The 19,188-nt window shown below is 39.8% G+C and overlaps 1 protein-coding gene across 1 annotated transcript in view; it reads right to left on the bottom strand.

The window, feature by feature from the left end:
• LOC130928738 (dachshund homolog 2-like) overlaps window positions 1–16,841 on the bottom strand; it is a 114,541-nt gene extending 97,700 nt beyond the window's left edge. The window contains exon 1 of the mRNA XM_057855468.1: window positions 16,147–16,841. Within this exon, the coding sequence (XP_057711451.1) occupies window positions 16,147–16,730 (584 nt within the window). The 5' untranslated portion in view covers window positions 16,731–16,841. The remainder of the gene's footprint in view (window positions 1–16,146) is intronic.
• Window positions 16,842–19,188: the final 2,347 nt, after the last annotated feature.

The raw sequence follows: 19,188 nt of genomic DNA, 5'->3' as shown, positions 1-19,188 counted from the left end.
AAACACGGTTGCACGAGCAAGGAGGAACACAGGGACACACAGGACTGGAGACGGGCCGGGCAGTCCTCAAGCGGCCATTTCTTCCCAATGGCCCACATGGCATCTTTTGGAATGTCGCTGTGGGACTCCCTGATGTGCAGGAAGCACAAGAGCACCTGTTAGAGTTCCTGGCTGTCCTTCTTCAACTGTTTTGGTGCGAACTTCTCCAAGGATGTGACTTCAGAAGCGGGAAAAGGAGCAGAGTCGAGGAGGGCAGAAAGGAGATGGCGAGGATCAGAGACTTGTACAAGTCGAGGTGACCAGAAAATGCAAGGCATAGAAAAAGGCTATGTGATTGTTGAAAGACAAGGCTCACATCCTGGTAACACCATATTGATTATTTGCACTGCCTGAATTATAGGACTCTCTCATACGCATTCTATATTTATGTTTATTTAGATTTCATACTTGCACATCATTTTTGAGATTTTAACTTATCCTGCACTGTAAAGGGATGCTCCACAATTTCATTGTATAACTGTATAATGATAATAAATGGCTATTCTTTTCTATAATAAGTTGTGATTGTATATAGAATTTTATTAATAATCTATTTACATTTCATTCATAATTGATTCTGGATGTTTTCTGCAAGTATTAAGTTTCTGATGTTAAAATGAGTGATTTATTAGCTGTTGAAGCAGTAAATACAATTAAAAAATTAAGTTGCATTTTGGGCAAAAACGTACGTATATGTTAAATATTGCTATTGATCCTGAAAATATAGGTGATTATTTCTGTATTTGTTGATTTTTCTGCATCTAGTGTAAAATCTGAGAATTGTATAACCATTTTCAGTTTTGTTATACTTATATAGAAAATAATTAATCAGGATTTTATAAGGGAACGACTTTGAATTTTTTGATGGCGCTGCTCATGGAGACTCATATATGGCTTAGGTAGGTGCCTGTTTTGGTTTTAGGTCTGTAGCAGCTTTGAAGTTTTGAAAATATTTGAAGTTTTTGAAAATAGGCCCCCTACGGATCGGCTTGTTTCCCATTTCCTGTCAATTATTATGAAGTCTATGACAGTATAAGTATAACAGTTCATATAAATAAAGTTGTGCTGAGAAAAAAAATACCATAATTTAAAAAATGAATTAAATTTTTGGATGACTACTCTTACTTGAGTACTATTATTTAGAAGTAACACTACTCTAACTTGAGTCAAATTTTTGGCTACCTCTCACCACCTCAGTACAGTGATCACTCAGCACAGACCTTTAAAGGCTAAAGCAACGTTGGATATTTTCTATTGCCAAGAAAAGCAAACAAATCCTACCATGTGTTTCTAAACAAGCAAGCCTGGAGCCCAGCCTACCTTAAAGAACATCATTGTGTATATGTCTTTGGTAGTGAGTGAGTTAACCAACAGTTGTGAACAGTGTGTATCAGTGTTGTTATCATCTCATCAAAAGAAAACTGGCATTTGTCGTGATATGTTTTAGTTATGTTTTTAGCTCGTTATCGTCATGAAAAAATTGTCCGTCGACGAAATCTTTTCGTTATCGTCATCTTTGTCCATTTTTAAGGTGCTTTAAAGACGCCACGTGATTGAAAAGGCTGCAGTGATCAACTGGGGTGGACGTCGGATCGCCATTTTTTTGGGAGATACGTTTTGTTTCTCCGTGTTTACTTTGGCCTCTTTGAGCCGCTTATCTCTACTTTGTCCGAGTCAACACTTTTCTTTTTTTTTTTGGCTCTCCTGCCTCATCTTTGCACTCTTTCTTCATTTACTCGCATCGGCGCTGGCTTCTTTGAAGCCCTCCTTTAGCCCCCGTGGCCCCAGCCAATTACGCTCTGTTTGTCCACCAGTTTTCAATAAAAACGCCGCCCCCCTCCCCACCCCAGGCTGCTTCCGTCCACTCAAGCCGTCCTCTTCCTCCTCCTCTCTCCTTTTTCATTTTTAATTAACTTCTTTTGTAACTTGAAAGCGACCCCCCCCACACCCCCTCCTTCATACACACATGTTTAAGTGGAGGTTAAACAGGCTATTTACATTTCAGTTACAGGCAGATAACAAATTAATGATTAATGAGGCTGCGGATTACTAGCGCGGCGCTCATTTTATTTAAGGTGAATTTAGCATTTAGCCTTTTCTAAGACGTTTTACAGGCTCTCATTAAGATCAATGTTTTTTTCGTCAACAATCGTCTTCTCCTGGTGTTCCGCACCTTCTTCTACCCCTGCCTTGTCGTCGCGATGCCGTATTTCCAAAATAATTGTGATCAAAATTGATTATTCTAGCAGTGAGTAGGATATAAAACTTTGCGGATGCAAGCCGAAGTTCACTGACAACTTCGGCTTGGCAAAACTCGTTTAGTTACGATACGAGAGTGCTGCCATCTGGTGTTGATTGAAACACTACTCATCGTCTATACACTGGTCAAAAATGACGTCTTTATGACGAGTAAAACAGACCTTATGGTCCACAGAAATCAAGGGGGACGCCGGTGTCCCCGTTTGTACGGCGCAGAGTTTAAAGGGTTAAACACTGACTCCTTTTTAAAACGATATCTTGATTCTTGGAATGAGCATATCGCTAACCTTTTAGGATGCAGAGTATCACGATATTACACTTTTTTGATATTTTGTCACATCCTACTGTTTACATTGACGTGATGCTTGGCTACTACTGAGGTGTGTCAACACCTCAGTAATGGCGGCCACCAAGAGAGGACGACGTCTACAAATCTCTACTCGGATTACTCGTCTTGTTACAATACGAGAGTGCTGGCATCTGGTGTTGAATGAAAGAGCTACTATTCACCGATCCACTGGTCAAAAATGACATCTTTATGAAGAGTGCAACAGACGTTACAGCCCAGAGGAATCAAGGAGATGCCGGTGTCCCCATTTGTACAGCATGGAGTGTAAAGGGTTAAACACCGACACATCTTTAAAAAGGTATCTAGATTCTTGGCATGAGCCTATCTATAACCTTTTAGGATGCAAATTATCACGATATATCACCTTTTCGATATTTTGTCACACCCTTTACTGTTTACGTTGACTTGACGCTGGGCTGCTACTGAGGTGTGTAAATACTCCAGTAATGGCGGCCACTGCGAGAGGACGACGTACACAAATCTCTATTCGGATTACTCGTTTAGTTACAATGCGACAGTGCTGCCATCTGGTGTTGAATGAAAGAGCTACGATTAATTGATACACTGGTTTATGACGAGTACAAGCGATGTTATGGCCCAGCGAAATAAACGAGACGCTGGCGTCACGATTTTTACAGCGCAGAGTGTAAGGGGTTAAATATTGACACCTTTTTTTAAAACGATACCTTGATTCTTGGCATGAGCGTATTGATAATATTTTAGGATGAAAAGTAGCACAATATAGCAGCATTTCGATATTTTGTCACACCCCTAACTGTTTACGTTGACTTGACGCTGGGCTGCTACTGAGGTGTGCAAACACTCCAGTAATGGCGGCCACTGCAAATCTCTATTCGGATTACTCGTTTAGTTACAATGCGACAGTGCTGCCATCTGGTGTTGAATTAAAGAGCTACTATTTGCCTATACACTGGTCAAAAATGATGTCTTTATGACAAGTGCAACAGACGTTACGGCCCAGAGAAATCAAGGGGACGCCCTTGTCCCCATTTGTTCAGCGCGGAGTCTAAAGGGTTAAACATTGACACCTTTTTAAAAAGATATTTTGATTCTTGGTATGAGCGTATCGATAACCTTTGAGGATGGAAATTATCACAATATATCACCATTTAGATATTTTGTCACACCTCTTAAAGTGCGTATGACACCAAAAAGCATGTTTATTTCATATTTCACGCAGTGTTTTATGCTCCTGAATGAAATGGACCGCTTGGATGTGTGTGACGTCACTCGGGTCAGCATCTAACAATACAGCATTGCTTTATAGCAAACAGATGAACTGCGGATTCAGCTGATTTTATGGATCAATTTGTTTATTTTTTAAATCACGCTAGCTAAACGGATGCAGAAAATTGTTGCTGCACCAGGGAGAGGGATGTGAGCCTTTTTGGGGTTTCAAAAGGTTCCCATTCACCGTCGGATATTGCCCAAAACAAGCCCTACTACTGTGGGACCATTGGACTTACGAGGAAGTGAGTAAACATCGTGTTTTGTATAATGTCAAATACTGGGATCATTGTACACGTATTAATACGGAGGTGACTTGCATTTTGTGGCTGATTGTTTACCGAGAATGCCACTTGGCCGAAAACCGGCAGCTCGGTTGCACACCCCCCCTCTATACTCGCTTACTCCCCTCTTCGTGTGCCCGGTGTTCTGTCAAATTTTCAACCCCGTCAGAAATTGCAACTTTGTGTTAAAAATGGCCGCAAATACAGCGATTACCAAAATAAACACTACAAACTGTCTTCAAAAAAGGACTATTCCACTTACGTTTGATCATGGACGAACATGTAGAAAAGTTCTCATCGGACACATTCTGCCATGTTAGCTGCACAACAACTGCATGTTGTGTTTTCGCTGTGTAGTTACGCCATATTTGTGTTGACCATGTGGCAGCAACGCGCTCCTCCGACGTCGCCCAGTTTCTACGGCGGTAATTCTCCAGCTGCTTCCCAGGCAAACAACTGCAGCACGGGACAAGCTGTAACTTGATCAACGCCGGGCGGGTTGCCGATCGGCGAAGACAATCGACAACCCCGCCGCCATGTGATATGATCCCGGGTAGTTTTGTTTGATTTTTCGCTTGGAAAGCCGAGAATAGTCTTTGAAACATCACTCTGTTCGGGTTACCATGTCGGCTAGTTGTCATGCCTCCTGGTTTGTTTACGCTCTCCAAAGCCGGGGGCAGGGAAATGACAAAAGCCAGACTAACTCCGGTGGCATAAAATACAGTTTGGGAGGTGCAAGAAGTGGACAATTTTGACCATTATGGAGTAATTTTGCCATGTCGTTACTGAATAAATGCATTTTTAATATTTCATATACCATTTAGCACAAGACTGTTATTTGTCATGGCCATACCATTTATTTAGCAATTGGGGAAAAATACTTCGATAAAAAGAATATCCTGTAAAAATATTGGAGTAGAGAGACTGAAACAATGACATTTTGTGGCTCTTTTCGTCGCAATTTCCTTGTTCTGAATAATTCCCCCTCAGTGGGCTGAATACTAAATCAGATGAAACCATGACCCCGCCGACGTCATCTCCTGTTGGGGACGTTAGAGCCCTTTTATGGTAGGCGTGGCTAAATGGCGGATTAAAAGACTAATTTCTCCTCATCTGTGCTTTGCCAAATTGTTGTATATAGTCGAATAGTCTCAAAATATGATTCTAATTCACATAATAATGCTATTTAAGACTTTTTTTATCCTGTCGTATGCACTTTAACTGTTTACATTGACTTGACGCTGGGCTGCTACTGAGGTGTGTAAACACCCCATTAAATTACTACTCACGTCTGAATTTGTTTACTAATTATTTTTTACATTTTTGGGGAAGTCAAGCAGTCTTAGAGCAATCGCCTCTGGATGAGATTTTGAAATCTTTAATCACTGGAAATGAATTGGACAGTTCAAGCCTGGACGTTAATGGCATTTCGAAGCATTTTTACCCCTACCTGCTGCCCATCCCACTGATTTATGGGTGACACCAATAAGTCAAAAGACTGAGAAAGAAAGACACACACGCACACCCTCATAAACACACAGAATAAAGAAAAAAAAAAGCAGGAAGTTACAGGGCTGAAAGGAGGCGCCGTCATTGTTCACTGTGAGAAGAAAATTACAGTGAGCATGATGATTCTGTGACAAGCCATCACAACCACTTTTCTTGTGTTCAGGTAATAAACGTGCGTCTTCATCAAGACCACCACAGCCCATTTGTCTTCATGTTGTCGCCCGCCGTCTTCCACGCCGAACAAAAGAAACTAGGAAAATAAACGAGGAAGGCCGGACCGTCGCATTTAAACACGCGTATTTGTCCGTGAACGTCTCCGTCAGTGTAACCACTGTTATTATTCTAATCATGATGACATGTTTTTAATGGATTATTATACGTTTTGGTTAATAGCACACTGTCTGAGGGGCTTTTGACGGGCTCGCGCACACAAACGATAAATAACCCGAGCCGCGCAAAGTCGGGAAGTGGGAAAAAAAGAGGAATAAAGTTTGTCGGCGCACACACACACCTCTGTCATGTTTAATGACACGCTGTCTGCCAGAGAAGACACACACACACGCATGCGTCATTTTGTTGGGCTTTTTAATTGATTTCAGCTGCAATTATTTTGTAGCATCGTTGGATTGACGTGGGCTTGCTGACATCTTTTAAAAGTTTTCATTAATAACAAGCTGTCGCGTAAAAGCTCACGCCCGCGTCTTCAATTTCGAGCTTGGGTTATAACGGTTTGGAAAGGTGACCGGCAGATCGGTAAAGATTTGTGTTTAGCAGAAGAGAAGAAGCGTAAAGTGTTGATGCTGAAATGTTGTATCCGATTACGGTATTTGACCACAAATGTATCGATACTCAGTTTTGGTTTTTTTTGCATAGTAACAGAGGATATTTTTGTATTTTCTTTGTTAAATCATTGGCTGCAATTCATGGCGCAAGACATTTTAGGGCATTTACAGGTAACTTCCTGTTCATTTGAGTCATTTTGGGGACATTTTTTAGTTGTTTCAGTTTCAGTCAACCCAAAATACACAGGAAGTGACCCATGAATGCCCTAAAATGAACAGCCTATGGCCGTAAGTGGCAGCCAATGCCAGGAAATGAAATTATTTTGGGGCACAAAATTGCTGAAAACACACACAAAAAAAATTCACTTGTATTTTTGTCAAGCGACTTCCATCTAAAACAGGGGTCCCCAAACTTTTTCCTGTGAGGGCCACAAAACTCTTCCCTTCTCTGAAGAGGGGCCGGGGAAAAAGTGTGACAATTGCAGGAGTGCCTAAATGTAAAAATTTGTTTTTCAGAAAGCCACAAACAAATAACCCTTTCTGGATTCTTCACGGAACAAAAGTAAATAAAATAAAAATAATATAGTACAGTACAGTACAATATAATATAATAATAACTAGGGTTGTTCCGATCATGTTTTTTTGCTCCCGATCCGATCCCAATCGTTTTAGTTTGAGTATCTGCCGATCCCGATATTGCCCGATCCGATTGCTTTTTTTTTGCTCCCGATTCAATTCCAATCATTCCCGATAATTTTTCCCGATCATATACATTTTGGCAATGCATTAAGAAAAAAATGAATAAAACTGGGACGAATATATACATTCAACATTCAGTACATAAGTACTGTATTTGTTTATTATGACAATAAAACAGAAATGTCCAAAGTCCAGCCTGGGGGCCAAATGCGGCCCTTGGTCAAATTTCATCCGGCCCCCAGCCTCTGTCATAAAATCAAGAACGTCTGGCCCTCACACAGACTTAATAAATTGGTCAGCAGTACTGCTACCAGCTTATGAAGTAGCTTACATACTAAATGCTGCTCCTCATTTACCCATTAAAGGCAGCAGCACCCTATGCAACATTACCCCGTGTGACCCTTTACTCCCAATTTTCTAAAAGGGCGACAATCAACAACAACAAAAAAAGAAAGTTGACTGCGACGGTCAACGCTTCAAGTATAGGTGGAAATTGGACTATTTCTTCACTAAAATACTAGGGCTGTCAAACAAAAAATTTTTAATCGAGTTAATTACAGCTTAAAAATTAATTAATCGTAATTAATCGCAATTAATCGCAATTCAAACCATCTATAAAATATGCCATATTTTTCTGTAAATTATTGTTGGAATGGAAAGATAAAACACAAGATGGATATATACATTCAACATACGGTACATAAGGACTGTATATGTTTATTATAACAATAAATCAACAAGATGGCATTAACATTAACATCCATGGATAGAAAGACTTGTAGTTCTTAAAAGAAAAATGTTAGTACAAGTTATAGACATTTTATATTAAAAACCCTCTTAATGTTTTCGTTTTAATAAAATTTGTAAAATTTTCAATAAAAAATAAACTAGGAGCCCGCCATTGTTGATGTCAATAATTATTGACACAATGCTCATGGGTGCTGAAGCCTATAAAATCAGTCGCACCCAAGCGCCAGCAGAGGGCGGCAAAACTCCATAAAACACAATTAACAAGTGAGCATTTCACTGTACCATCATTTAAATCTGTCTGAGCGGGGCATCTGCGTTAATTGCGTCGAATATTTTAACATGATTAATTTAAAAAATTAATTAACGCCCGTTAACGCGATAATTTTGACAGCCCTATAAAATACGCAACAACTGTGTCTGCCTCATTTGCAAAGATACAGTCGCTGTTTTTAACGAGTTCAATGTGAGGCGATATTACCAAGCAAGACACGCTAACATGTACGACAAGATTACAGGGAAGATACATAGCGAGACATTGAGGCAACTTGAAGCTAGTTTAATTTTACAGCAGTAGTATTTCACAAGAGCCCGAGAGTCGAAAGAGAACGCCACAAAGACTAGTTGCAGGATTGTTGAAATTATTAATAAAAGAAATAATAATAAAGCAAATGTGACACACGGAATAGCTTGCTAAAATTAGCTTAAATATATTGTTCTACCTAAAGGACGTCAGTCAAGGTCGGTCCCCCCACATTTTTACCACAACAAATCTTGCCCCCCTTGCAAAACGTCTGGACACCCCTGCAATAAATCCTCAATATGGCATTTACATTATTAACATTCTTTCTGTGAGAGGGATCCACGGATAGCAAGACTTGTAATTCTTAAAAGATAAATGTGACTTTGTATATTATGACTAAATATTGCCATCTAGTGTATTTGTTGAGCTTTCAGTAAATGATATTGCAGCCATGCTCAAATGCATGATGGGAAGTGCAACCATGACTGTGCGTAGTGGCACTAGAGATGTCCCGATCAATCGGCATCCCGATCGATCGGGTCCGATCACGTCATTTTCAAAGTATCGGAATCGGCCAAAAAATATCGGCCATGCCTTTTTTTAATATATATATTTTTTAATTAAATCATTTTCTAATTGTAGTTAACATTACAGACATAATATGTTACACTCATCCAGAGTCTTTAGGCTTAAGGTAGGGTTATCAAATTTATCCCAATAACGGCGGTAATTAATTTTTTAAAAATGTATCACGTTAAAATATTTAATGCAATTAATGCATGCGCTGCACGACCCACTCACGCATTGTCGCGCTCAATCTGTAATGGCGCCATTTTCCCTATATAGAGAGATAAAAGGCAGCGTAAAATGAATAGAGTGAATTTTGGCAGCCTTTGGAGCCATTTTTTAATTGGCTAAAGCCTTACAATCCCTCTCCCTCCAATGAAAAATATCATGGGGAGCAATGTGGGGAAGCAAGGTAGCAATTGATCTTTTTCTTAACACCCTATTTTATTTCCCAACGCAGAGAAGATATATCAATTGATAGCACTACGCACAGTCATGGTTCCACTTCCCATCATGCATTTGGGCATGGCTGCAGTATCATTTACTGAAAGCTCAACAAATACACTAGATGGCAATATTTAGTCATAATATACAAAGTCACAAGTCTTTCTATCCGTGGATCCCTCTCACAGAAAGAATGTTAATAATGTAAATGACATCTTGAAGATTTATTGTCATAATAAACAAATACAGTACTTATGTACTGTATGTTGAATGTATATATTCGTCCGAGTTTTATTCATTTTTTTCTTAATGCATTGCCAAAATATATATGATCGGGAAAAATTACCGGGAATGATTGGAATTGAATCTGGAGCAAAAAAAAGCAATCGGATCGGGAAATATCGGGATCGGCAGATACTCAAACTAAAACGATTGGGATCGGATCGGGAGCAAAAAAACTAGCGTAGTGCTACCAATTGATATATCTTCTCTGCGTTGGGAAATAACATAGGGTGTTAAGAAAAAGATCAACTACTACCTTGCTTCCCCACAATGCTTCCCACGATATTTCTAATTGTTGAGAGAGGGATTGTAAGGCTTTAGCCAATTAAAATATGGCTCCAAAGACTGCCAAAATTCACTCTACTCATTTTACGCTATATATAGGTAAACCGGCGCCATTATAGATTGAATATGACAATGCGTGAGTAGGTCGTGCAGCGCGTGCGAAAAAAAAATTAATTACCGCCGTTAACGCGATAAATTTGATAGCCCTACTTTAAGAAAAAACTAAAGACTCTGGATGAGTGTAAGACATTTTGTCTGTAACATTTAATACAATTAGAAAACGATTTAATTAAAAAATATATATATATATTAAAAAAAGGCATGTCCGATATTTTTTTTGCCGATTCCGATACTTTGAAAATAACGTGATCGGACCCGATCGATCGGGACATCTTTAATAATAACACTATTAATAAAATACATAATAACCAAATAACCCTCTCTGGGTTCTTCACAGAAAAAGCCAGGAAATAAATAACACTAGGAAAAAAAAAAAAATTGTTCATGGGGCCGGACCAAATGTGGAGGTGGGCCGTATCCGGCCCGCGGGCCGTAGTTTGGGGACCCTTCGACTATTTTTTTTGACGGTCAAAATCGAAAATTTTAGTAATGCGATCACAGTAATACCAAACACTAACAGTCGGAAGTCCTATGATCACGCCGGCATGTTCAATGACGTGGCTTATGAAAACGCCGGAATAACTAACATAATCCGAAATAATTTCAGTTTTTGTTTGGCACCGATAGACCGCCGATGCTCGTTTTTATTTCATGGTAGGAAATAGGGCTGGGCGATATGGCCTAAAGTACGTATCACGGTAAATTGAGCAGATTTACCCCGATAACGATAAATTCGCCCAAGCGGACTGTTATATCATTTGAAAATCTGAATCAGTGCGTGAAATCCAAATTAACCGTTTTTCTCGTTGATTTGTTTACCTGATTTTAATTTAAAATATTTAAACAACTGTAAATGCTGTCTAAACATTAAGTATATAAAATTTTCTTGTAAACCATAAGAATTCAAGTATGAGCATCTACAGTATAACAGCTTGTATGACATGAACAATGTACAACATTGTAAAAATCAATACGACGACTGGGCAAACATGTCTATGTAACACAAATGACTTACAGTTTGAACAAAACACTTCAAACAGACAACTTATCATTAATGGCTGCTGTGACATAATTACTCAACACAAGTGTTTACTTCAAGGTTTCAGGTTTTTTTTCCCCAAAGCATTTTTTAATACATGTACACACACATGTACCCCCCACACAGACACACACACACACACACACATTAAAGCTATATTGCTCTTTTGCCAATGAAACATTTAAGATTTTTTCATGGCAGTAATGACAGAGAATGAAGCAAGCACATACTGAAAAATAGCTGTGGCCATTAAACGGTCATATTATAGGCTTCACTGTTGCATTACAATTTATCCTGAATGCTTTACCCTCACAAAACATATCAAATAAATCTCTCACACACACACACACACACACACACACACAGATACAAAATAACGCGACATACTCATTGCTAGATTCAGTCCGTGCGTAATCCACTCATTAAGTTCAGCCGTTTTGACAAAGTTAGAGCCGCTATCAGACTTCATCATGTTCGTTTTATAGCGTTAGCCGCTAGCCTTAGCCTGTGGCCTGGTTACCAGTAGAAAGTACCCTCTCCTGAAATTGTGAGAACCAGGAAGGAAAGCAGGTGAAAGCCCGTTTGGAGGCCACCAAGAGTCTACTTAATGTCGGGTGAAAGTTTGGTGAAGCTCCCTTAAGCCCGACTCCATAACGTTTGCTTGTAGCGATAGCCGCTAGTGTTAGCCTACCGGGTTTCTGTTTGTTTGAGTTCCTGATAACCACATGACTTCATACGTTAGCACACTGACTGCTTTCTTAAAGGGGAATGAACATAGCTGAACAACACAGAGTCAAAGCGGGATGAAAAGACTATTTTCTTTTTTTATTAAATTACCAAATACACCGACATGGTCAAAATCCCGTCGGTCATCGTGATAAATTTCAGTAATGGTAAATTTTCGGTATACCACCCGGCTCAAGTAAGAAATGTTTTCTCCACTAGAGGGCACTCATCCTTATTAAGATTTTTCTAGTCGGAACTCAGTGATATTTGTGTAGTTTTTTGGCCTAATATGGTCATGGAATAGATTCTAGTACAGTATGATGACTTCAAATAGATAAAAATCAGACATTATAAGCCGCTATTCACAATGTTACTCATGACTTGAGTATTCTTTTTACCGAATACTTTTAGTGTCGTACTTGACTCAATTTATTGTTTGACTGCTTTTACTTGCGTAGTATGACTTTGAAGTAACGCTACTTGGGTAAAGGTTTTAGCTACTCTACCCACCACTGGAAAAAGGATGAAAAGGTACGGAGAGATTACCTGGCGGACGAGAGGAAACGCATTGTGACGCTCCCTAATGCCATTTTCAAACCAATCTGCTAAGTGCACATAAGAGCGCACGTGCGTTCGCAAGCATCAAATAATCTTGTAGCTGACGACAACATTCTGCTACCTGCTCCTCCACCTGCATTGTCTTAAATCCAACGGATAGTTCTAGAAGGTGGTGCGATGCTGTATACAACCCCGAGCAAAAAGTACGGAATCACCAGTCTCGGACAGGCACTCGCTTAGACATTTTATCAGTAGAACAAACTCAGATAAAAAGCTTGAAAAATTAGTTAGAATTAAACATTTTAATCGTTTAACAGCCCTAGTTTTTAACCAAGAATCGAGACTGTTTTACATCCATATCTATAAAGAATTCAGGGATTTAAGCCTTTATTCACAAGAATTTTCACCTGAAAAGCTGTTTACATCAGGTGGCCACTAGTTACATTCACTAACAGACTAGCATTGTACTTCTACATATTTACGTAAAATAAATGCTAACTGCACGTTTAATTTTTTTGCTTTTAACCAAGAATCGAGACTGTTTTACGTCCATATATATATAGAATTTGGGGATTTAAGTAATTATACACAAGAATTTTCACCGATAATGCTCTGTTTACATTAGGTGGCCGCTAGCTACATTCACTAACAGACTAGCATTGCGCTTCAACATATTTCCGTAAAATGCTAACTGCACATTGTTTTTCATTTTAACCAAGAATCAACACTGTTTTACATCCATATGTATAAATAATTTGGGGATTTAAGCATTTATTCACATGAATTATCACCGGAAAAGCTCTGTTTACATCAGGCGGACGCTAGCTACATTCACTAACAGACTAGCATTAAACTTATTTACGTAAAATAAATGCGAAGTGCATTTTTTTTTTTTGCTTTTAACCAAGAATCGAGACTTGTTTTACGTCCATATCTATAAAGAATTCAGGGATTTAAAGCATTTATTCACAAGAATTTTCACCGGAAAAGCTTTTTACATATGGCGGCCGCCACACTGACTAACAGACTAGCGTTATTTACGTAAAACAAATGCTATCTGGACATTTTTTTTTTTGTTTTAACCAAGAATCGAGACTGTTTTACGTCCATATATATATATATAAAGAATTCTGGAATTTAAGAATTGATTCACGAGAATTTTCACCGGAAAAGCTCTGTTTACATAAGGCGGCCGCTAGCTACATTCACTAAAAGACTAGCATTGTACTTCAACCTATTCACGTAAAATAAATGGTAACTGCATGTTTTTTTTTTTTTGCTTTTAACCAAAAATCGAGACTGTTTTACACCCATATTTATAAAAAAAAAAATCTGGTATTTAAGCATTTATTCACAAGAATTATCACCGGAAAAGCCATGTTTACATTAGGCGGCCACTAGCTACATTCACTAACAGACGAGCATTGTACTTCCACATATTTACGTAAAATAAATGCTAACCGCACGTTTTTTTAATTGCTTTTAACCAATAATCGAGACCGTTTTACATCCATATCTATAAAGAATTAGGGGGTTTAAGCATTTATTCACAAGAATTTTCAACGGAAATGCTCTGTTTACATCAGGTGGCCGCTAGCTACATTCACTAACAGACTAGCATTAAACTTATTTAGGTAAAATAAATGCGAATTGCACGTTTTTTTTTTGTTTTGTTTTGTTTTCTGCTTTTAACCAAGAATCGAAACTTGTTTTACATCCATAGGTATAAAGAATTCAGGGATTTAAAGCATTTATTCACAAGAATTATCAGCGCAAAAGTTCTGTTTACATCAGGCGGCCGCCAGCTACATTCACTAACAGACTAGCATTGTACTTCTACATATTTACGTAAAATAAATGCTAACTGCACGTTTTATTTTTTTGCTTTTCACCAAGAATCGAGACTATTTTATGTCCATATCTATAAAGAATTCAGGGATTTAAGCATTTATATCGAAAAAGCTCTGTTTACATCAGGCGGCCACTAGCTACATTCACTAACAAACTAGCATTGTACTTTGACATATTTACATAAAATAAATGCTAACTGCACATTTATTTTTTTGCTTTTAACGAAGAATCGCGACTGTTTCGCATCTATATATATAAAAAATTTGGAAATTTAAGCATTTATTCACAAGAATTTTCACCGGAAAACCTCTATTTACATCAGGCGGCCGCTAGCTACATTCACTAACAGACTCGCATTTTACTTCGACATAATTACGTAAAATAAATAACTGCATGGTTTATTTTGCTTTTAACCAAGAATCGAGACTGTTTTACAGCCATATCTATAAAGAATTCTGAGATTTAAGCATTTATTCACAAGAATTTTCACCGGAGAAGCTCTGTTTACAACAGGCGGCCGCTAGCTACATTCACTCAAAGACTAGCATTGTACTTCAACATATTTCCGTAAAATAAATGCTAAAAGCAGTTTTTTTTAAATTGGCTTTTAACAAAGAATTGAGACTGTTTTACGTCCATATATATAAAGAATTCTGTAATTTAAGCATTAATTCACAATAATTTTCACAGAAAAGCTCTGTTTACATCAGGCAACCGCTAGCTACATTCACTGACGGACTAGCATTTGTAGTTCAACATATTTACATAAAATAAATCCTAACTGCACGTTTTTGTTTTTTGTTTTTTACTTTTAACCAAGAATCGAGACTGTTTTACGTCCATATCTATAAAGAATTTAGGGATTTAAGCATTTATTCACAAGAATTTTCAACGAAAAAAGCTCTGTCTGTGATTCCACTCTGTCAGCTATGACGGCCTCGCCAACAATGCAGGCAACCTATTTATCGGCCCCATGCCCCGTCAATACATTATGAAGTCTATGACAAATCATATAATGAGTGTCTCAAAACAAGCCAGAGAGACTGGAGAGGAGGCGCAGCACGTCACATGAGTGACACAACCAGACACTGCTACGATATAGGCTAACTACACATAAAATGTCAGTCATTGCGAACATGTGACAGAAAATACGGCGCGTTTTCGTCTCGTTTTAGTCTCGTCAGACGAAAACTGGCATTTTTTCGTTTTTAGACACGTTTTAAGGAAATATTTTCGTTTTAGTCATCGTCGACGATAGCAACACTGGCCTCAGCAACAGACCACTCACTACAGACATTGCGACCTCCATCCTGCGAATGTGTGCGATTTCTCCAACAGCCTGTCGTGATAAGAAGAGCCCAGAATAACACTTGACATCAGCAAGCTCTCTCCTGTCACTCACTATCCATTCATTCGCGAGCACACACACACAGCTCGCTCTTGGCTGAAGGACAAAGCAGTAGCTTTCAATTGGACTTGAGAAAATCTAATGTCAATTTTCGACTTTTTTCCAGTTTTGGTGGTGAGCGCTGAGAAGATGAAGCCCCCAATGGGAGTTGTTCTTTCTTTTAATTTCCCCCCTTTTTCCCAGCATGTGAAAAAAAGGGTGGGCGGTGGAGAGGGGTCACTGGAGGAATGTCAATATGATTTGAAAGCGGAGGGGAGTGTGTGTTCAGCAACAATGGCTCCCCAGCTGTGTTTTTGCATGTGCATTCACATGATTCATGATTACATCTGACATTTACCGCTGTGAATTTTTTTGCGGGTCGCCATGTGAATATTTAGAACATCTTTCCAACAAGTTGCATAGTTACTTTGAAGTTGCGCGCACTGACCTGGCACTGGTGCAGTCCTGGTAGAGGATCTCGAAGTCCTTCCTAGAGATGAGCTTGCAGCGGTTGACGCCGGGCTGGATGGCGCCGAGCCCACGCAGCACGCGAACCTGCTCCACAGTGCACACCACCGGGGTGATGTCCAGCCGCTTGAGCTTGGTGTAGACGGTGTGCAGACCGCCCACCAGGTGCTTCAGGAAGAGGTCGAACACCTGCGGCAGGCAGATGAGCTCCTGGCCGAGTACGCCGAAGCTGGCTACTTTGACACCGTGCACCTCCACCAGCTTGCACTCGCCGCACGGTCCGGAGGAGCTCGGAGGAGTGGAAGCGGGCGAGCCCAATACGCCGAGCCCGGACACTAGCGAGGCTGCGGCGCCGTTGCCCAAGCCGCTCAGAGGGGTTCCGCGCGCGGGCTGGAAGCCTCCGAGCAAGGCTCCGCCGCTGAGCCGCGGGGACAGCGAGTTGCTGTGCGGTGGACTGGCGGAAGAGTGGAGCGTCTCAGGAGGCGTGCGGTAGAGCGTGGCCGGAGTTGGGGCGCTCGCGCTCGAGCTCGCCGGGAGAAGTGAGGGGGAGCCGGGAAGCGACATGTTTAGAAGTAGGCTCTCCTGCTCTGTTTTTTGCCGGCTCGTTGACGTCGTCGCGGGTCCCCCCGCGTTCAGTGTCAGCCTTTCTAGCACTTGAATCTTCCGCGTCCGCCTTGCGAGTACTGCAAACAACTTGGACGTGAACGCGTACTCGGGTGCTGGCTCCGCCCCTGCCGCCGTCAGCGACATCAAGATGGACCAATGGGAGAAGAGGCCGCGCGTGGGAGGGGAGGAGCTGAACTACGGCCAACCCCTTTGCTTTCATCAATTTTGGGCGAGGGGCTCTCGAAGAAAGTTTGGACCAAGGTTTGCATAGGGATGGTACAGAGCCCCCCGGGTGCCAGGATAGAAAAAAATAAAAACTCATAGCTAATCTGTGGGTACAGTTTACTAATCTGTGGGTACAGTTTAGTAATCTGTGGGTACAGATGAGTAATTTGTGGGTACAGATTACCAGTGTTGTTAATCTTACTGAAAAAAAGTAATTAATTATAGTTACAAATTACTTCTCCCAAAAAGTAATTGCGTTAGTAATTCAATTACCTGAATGTAGGAGTAATTAGTTACTTGGCAAGGTAATTGGTGATAATTACTTTTTTTTTTTCCTCAAAAAAAAAAAAAAAAAAAAAAAAAAACATTGGCCACACGATGGGAAGTTTTTTTGTGAAGGTTTTTGGTACAATTGGCCCAAGCCCAATTCTTTACCTTAATTTACCCTTTACCCTGAATCAACTGTTAAAAGTTGTTAAAATTGCTCCCATTATTGCATTAGTTCCCTTCTCTCTACTTTCGACATATGAAAGTTTTAAAACTGTTTCATCATTTAAAGATAGATTCAAGTCAAGATTTTGCCGATTTAGAAGTATTTTAGATTAAAAGTTACTTAGGTTCGCTAGGAAGGTTCTCTACAACAGAGCCGTCCTAAAAAGTCTACTGCTTTAAGATGGCGGCTGTCTACTAACTCATTTAGTGCCATGTCTGTCATTTTGCATCTAGTTATATCTATGTACAGTACATGTGATATCTACCATGTCTACCATATCTACCATAACATGCGGGCGTAGTTGGTAGGCTATCGGCTACAACATGTATTATTGGAGCTACCTAGCATCGCGTTTGCTCGCCGTCACAACTTTCTTGCCTCCTCCCTACTCCTGCTCTGCTCTGTCGTCTCGGTGAGTCTGTCTCCCTCAGAATTTTCGACCAATAAAGTAACGCATAGTAACGCATGCCTTTCCGTCCTCAGTAACAGCAACGGCGTTGCCAAGATGAGAAAAGTAATTAATTAGATTACCCACTACTGAAAAAAATAACGCCGTTATTAACGCTGTTATATTGTAACGCCGTTATTAACAACACTGCAGATTACTAAACTGTACCCACAGATTACTAAACTGTACCCACAGTTTACTCATCTGTACCCACAGATTACTAAACTGTACCCACAGTTTAGCAATGACCCGGAAACAGTAGTCACCAATGTTTGGCGGGGACTCCGAGTCCACGCCGAGGGACCGACCGAGCAAGCATCTGCACCATTTGCCCTCGGCGAACAAAGGGGTTTTAAAAGGTAACTATTGCACGTTTTCTTTGGTAGCCGTCTTTCAGGTGTCATCAATCAATATGGCATGTTGTGATGCGACGTCACGGTCTAAAAATAGCATGCGTGTGGTACGCCATTAAGCACGCACGGACACGACAGCAGCACAGAAAATGTGCAAATACAACCCGCACACAGACTTAATAAATTGGTCAGCAGTACTGCAACCAGCAAATGAAGTAACTTACACACGAAATGCTGCTCCTCATTTACCCACTAAAAGGCAGCAGCACTTTAACCCTTTATTGCCAAATTTGATACACCTAAAATTTCAAGATTTTGAGACTAATTTAGTATTTTGACATTTCTTTTCGAAAAAAAAAATGATGGATGCAAGTCAGCACATGCATCTGCAGGTTCCTTGAGGAAAAAAAACACGATTTAGAATGGTTTATAGCTATTAGAGCGCTTATTACACATATTCATTTTGACTTTTCTTTTTACAAATTTGAAAAATAGGTTTTCGATCGATCAGGATGCCGATCGATCTGGTCCGATCACGTCATTTTCAAAGTATCGGAATTGTCAAAAAAAATATTAGCCATGCCTTTTTTAAATACATATATATTTTTTTTTTAATTAAATCATTTTCTAATTATATTTAACGTTACAGACATAATATGTTACACTCATCCAGAGTCTTTAGTTTAGGCTTAAGGTAGGGTTATCAAATTTATCCCGATAACGGCGGTAATTAATTTTTTAAAAAATGTATCACGTTAAAATATTTAACGCAATTAATGCATGCGCTGCACGACCAACTCACGCATTGTCGCGCTCAATCTGTAATGGCGCGGTTTTACCTATATAGAGAGATAAAAGGCAGCGTGAAATGAGTAGAGTGAATTTTGGCAGCCTCTG

The sequence above is a fragment of the Corythoichthys intestinalis genome, chromosome 13 (genome assembly GCF_030265065.1).
Source record: "Corythoichthys intestinalis isolate RoL2023-P3 chromosome 13, ASM3026506v1, whole genome shotgun sequence".
Classification (NCBI taxonomy): domain Eukaryota; kingdom Metazoa; phylum Chordata; class Actinopteri; order Syngnathiformes; family Syngnathidae; genus Corythoichthys; species Corythoichthys intestinalis.
Note: the sequence above shows the minus strand (reverse complement) of the source record. Positions and strands in the feature narration are given on the sequence as shown.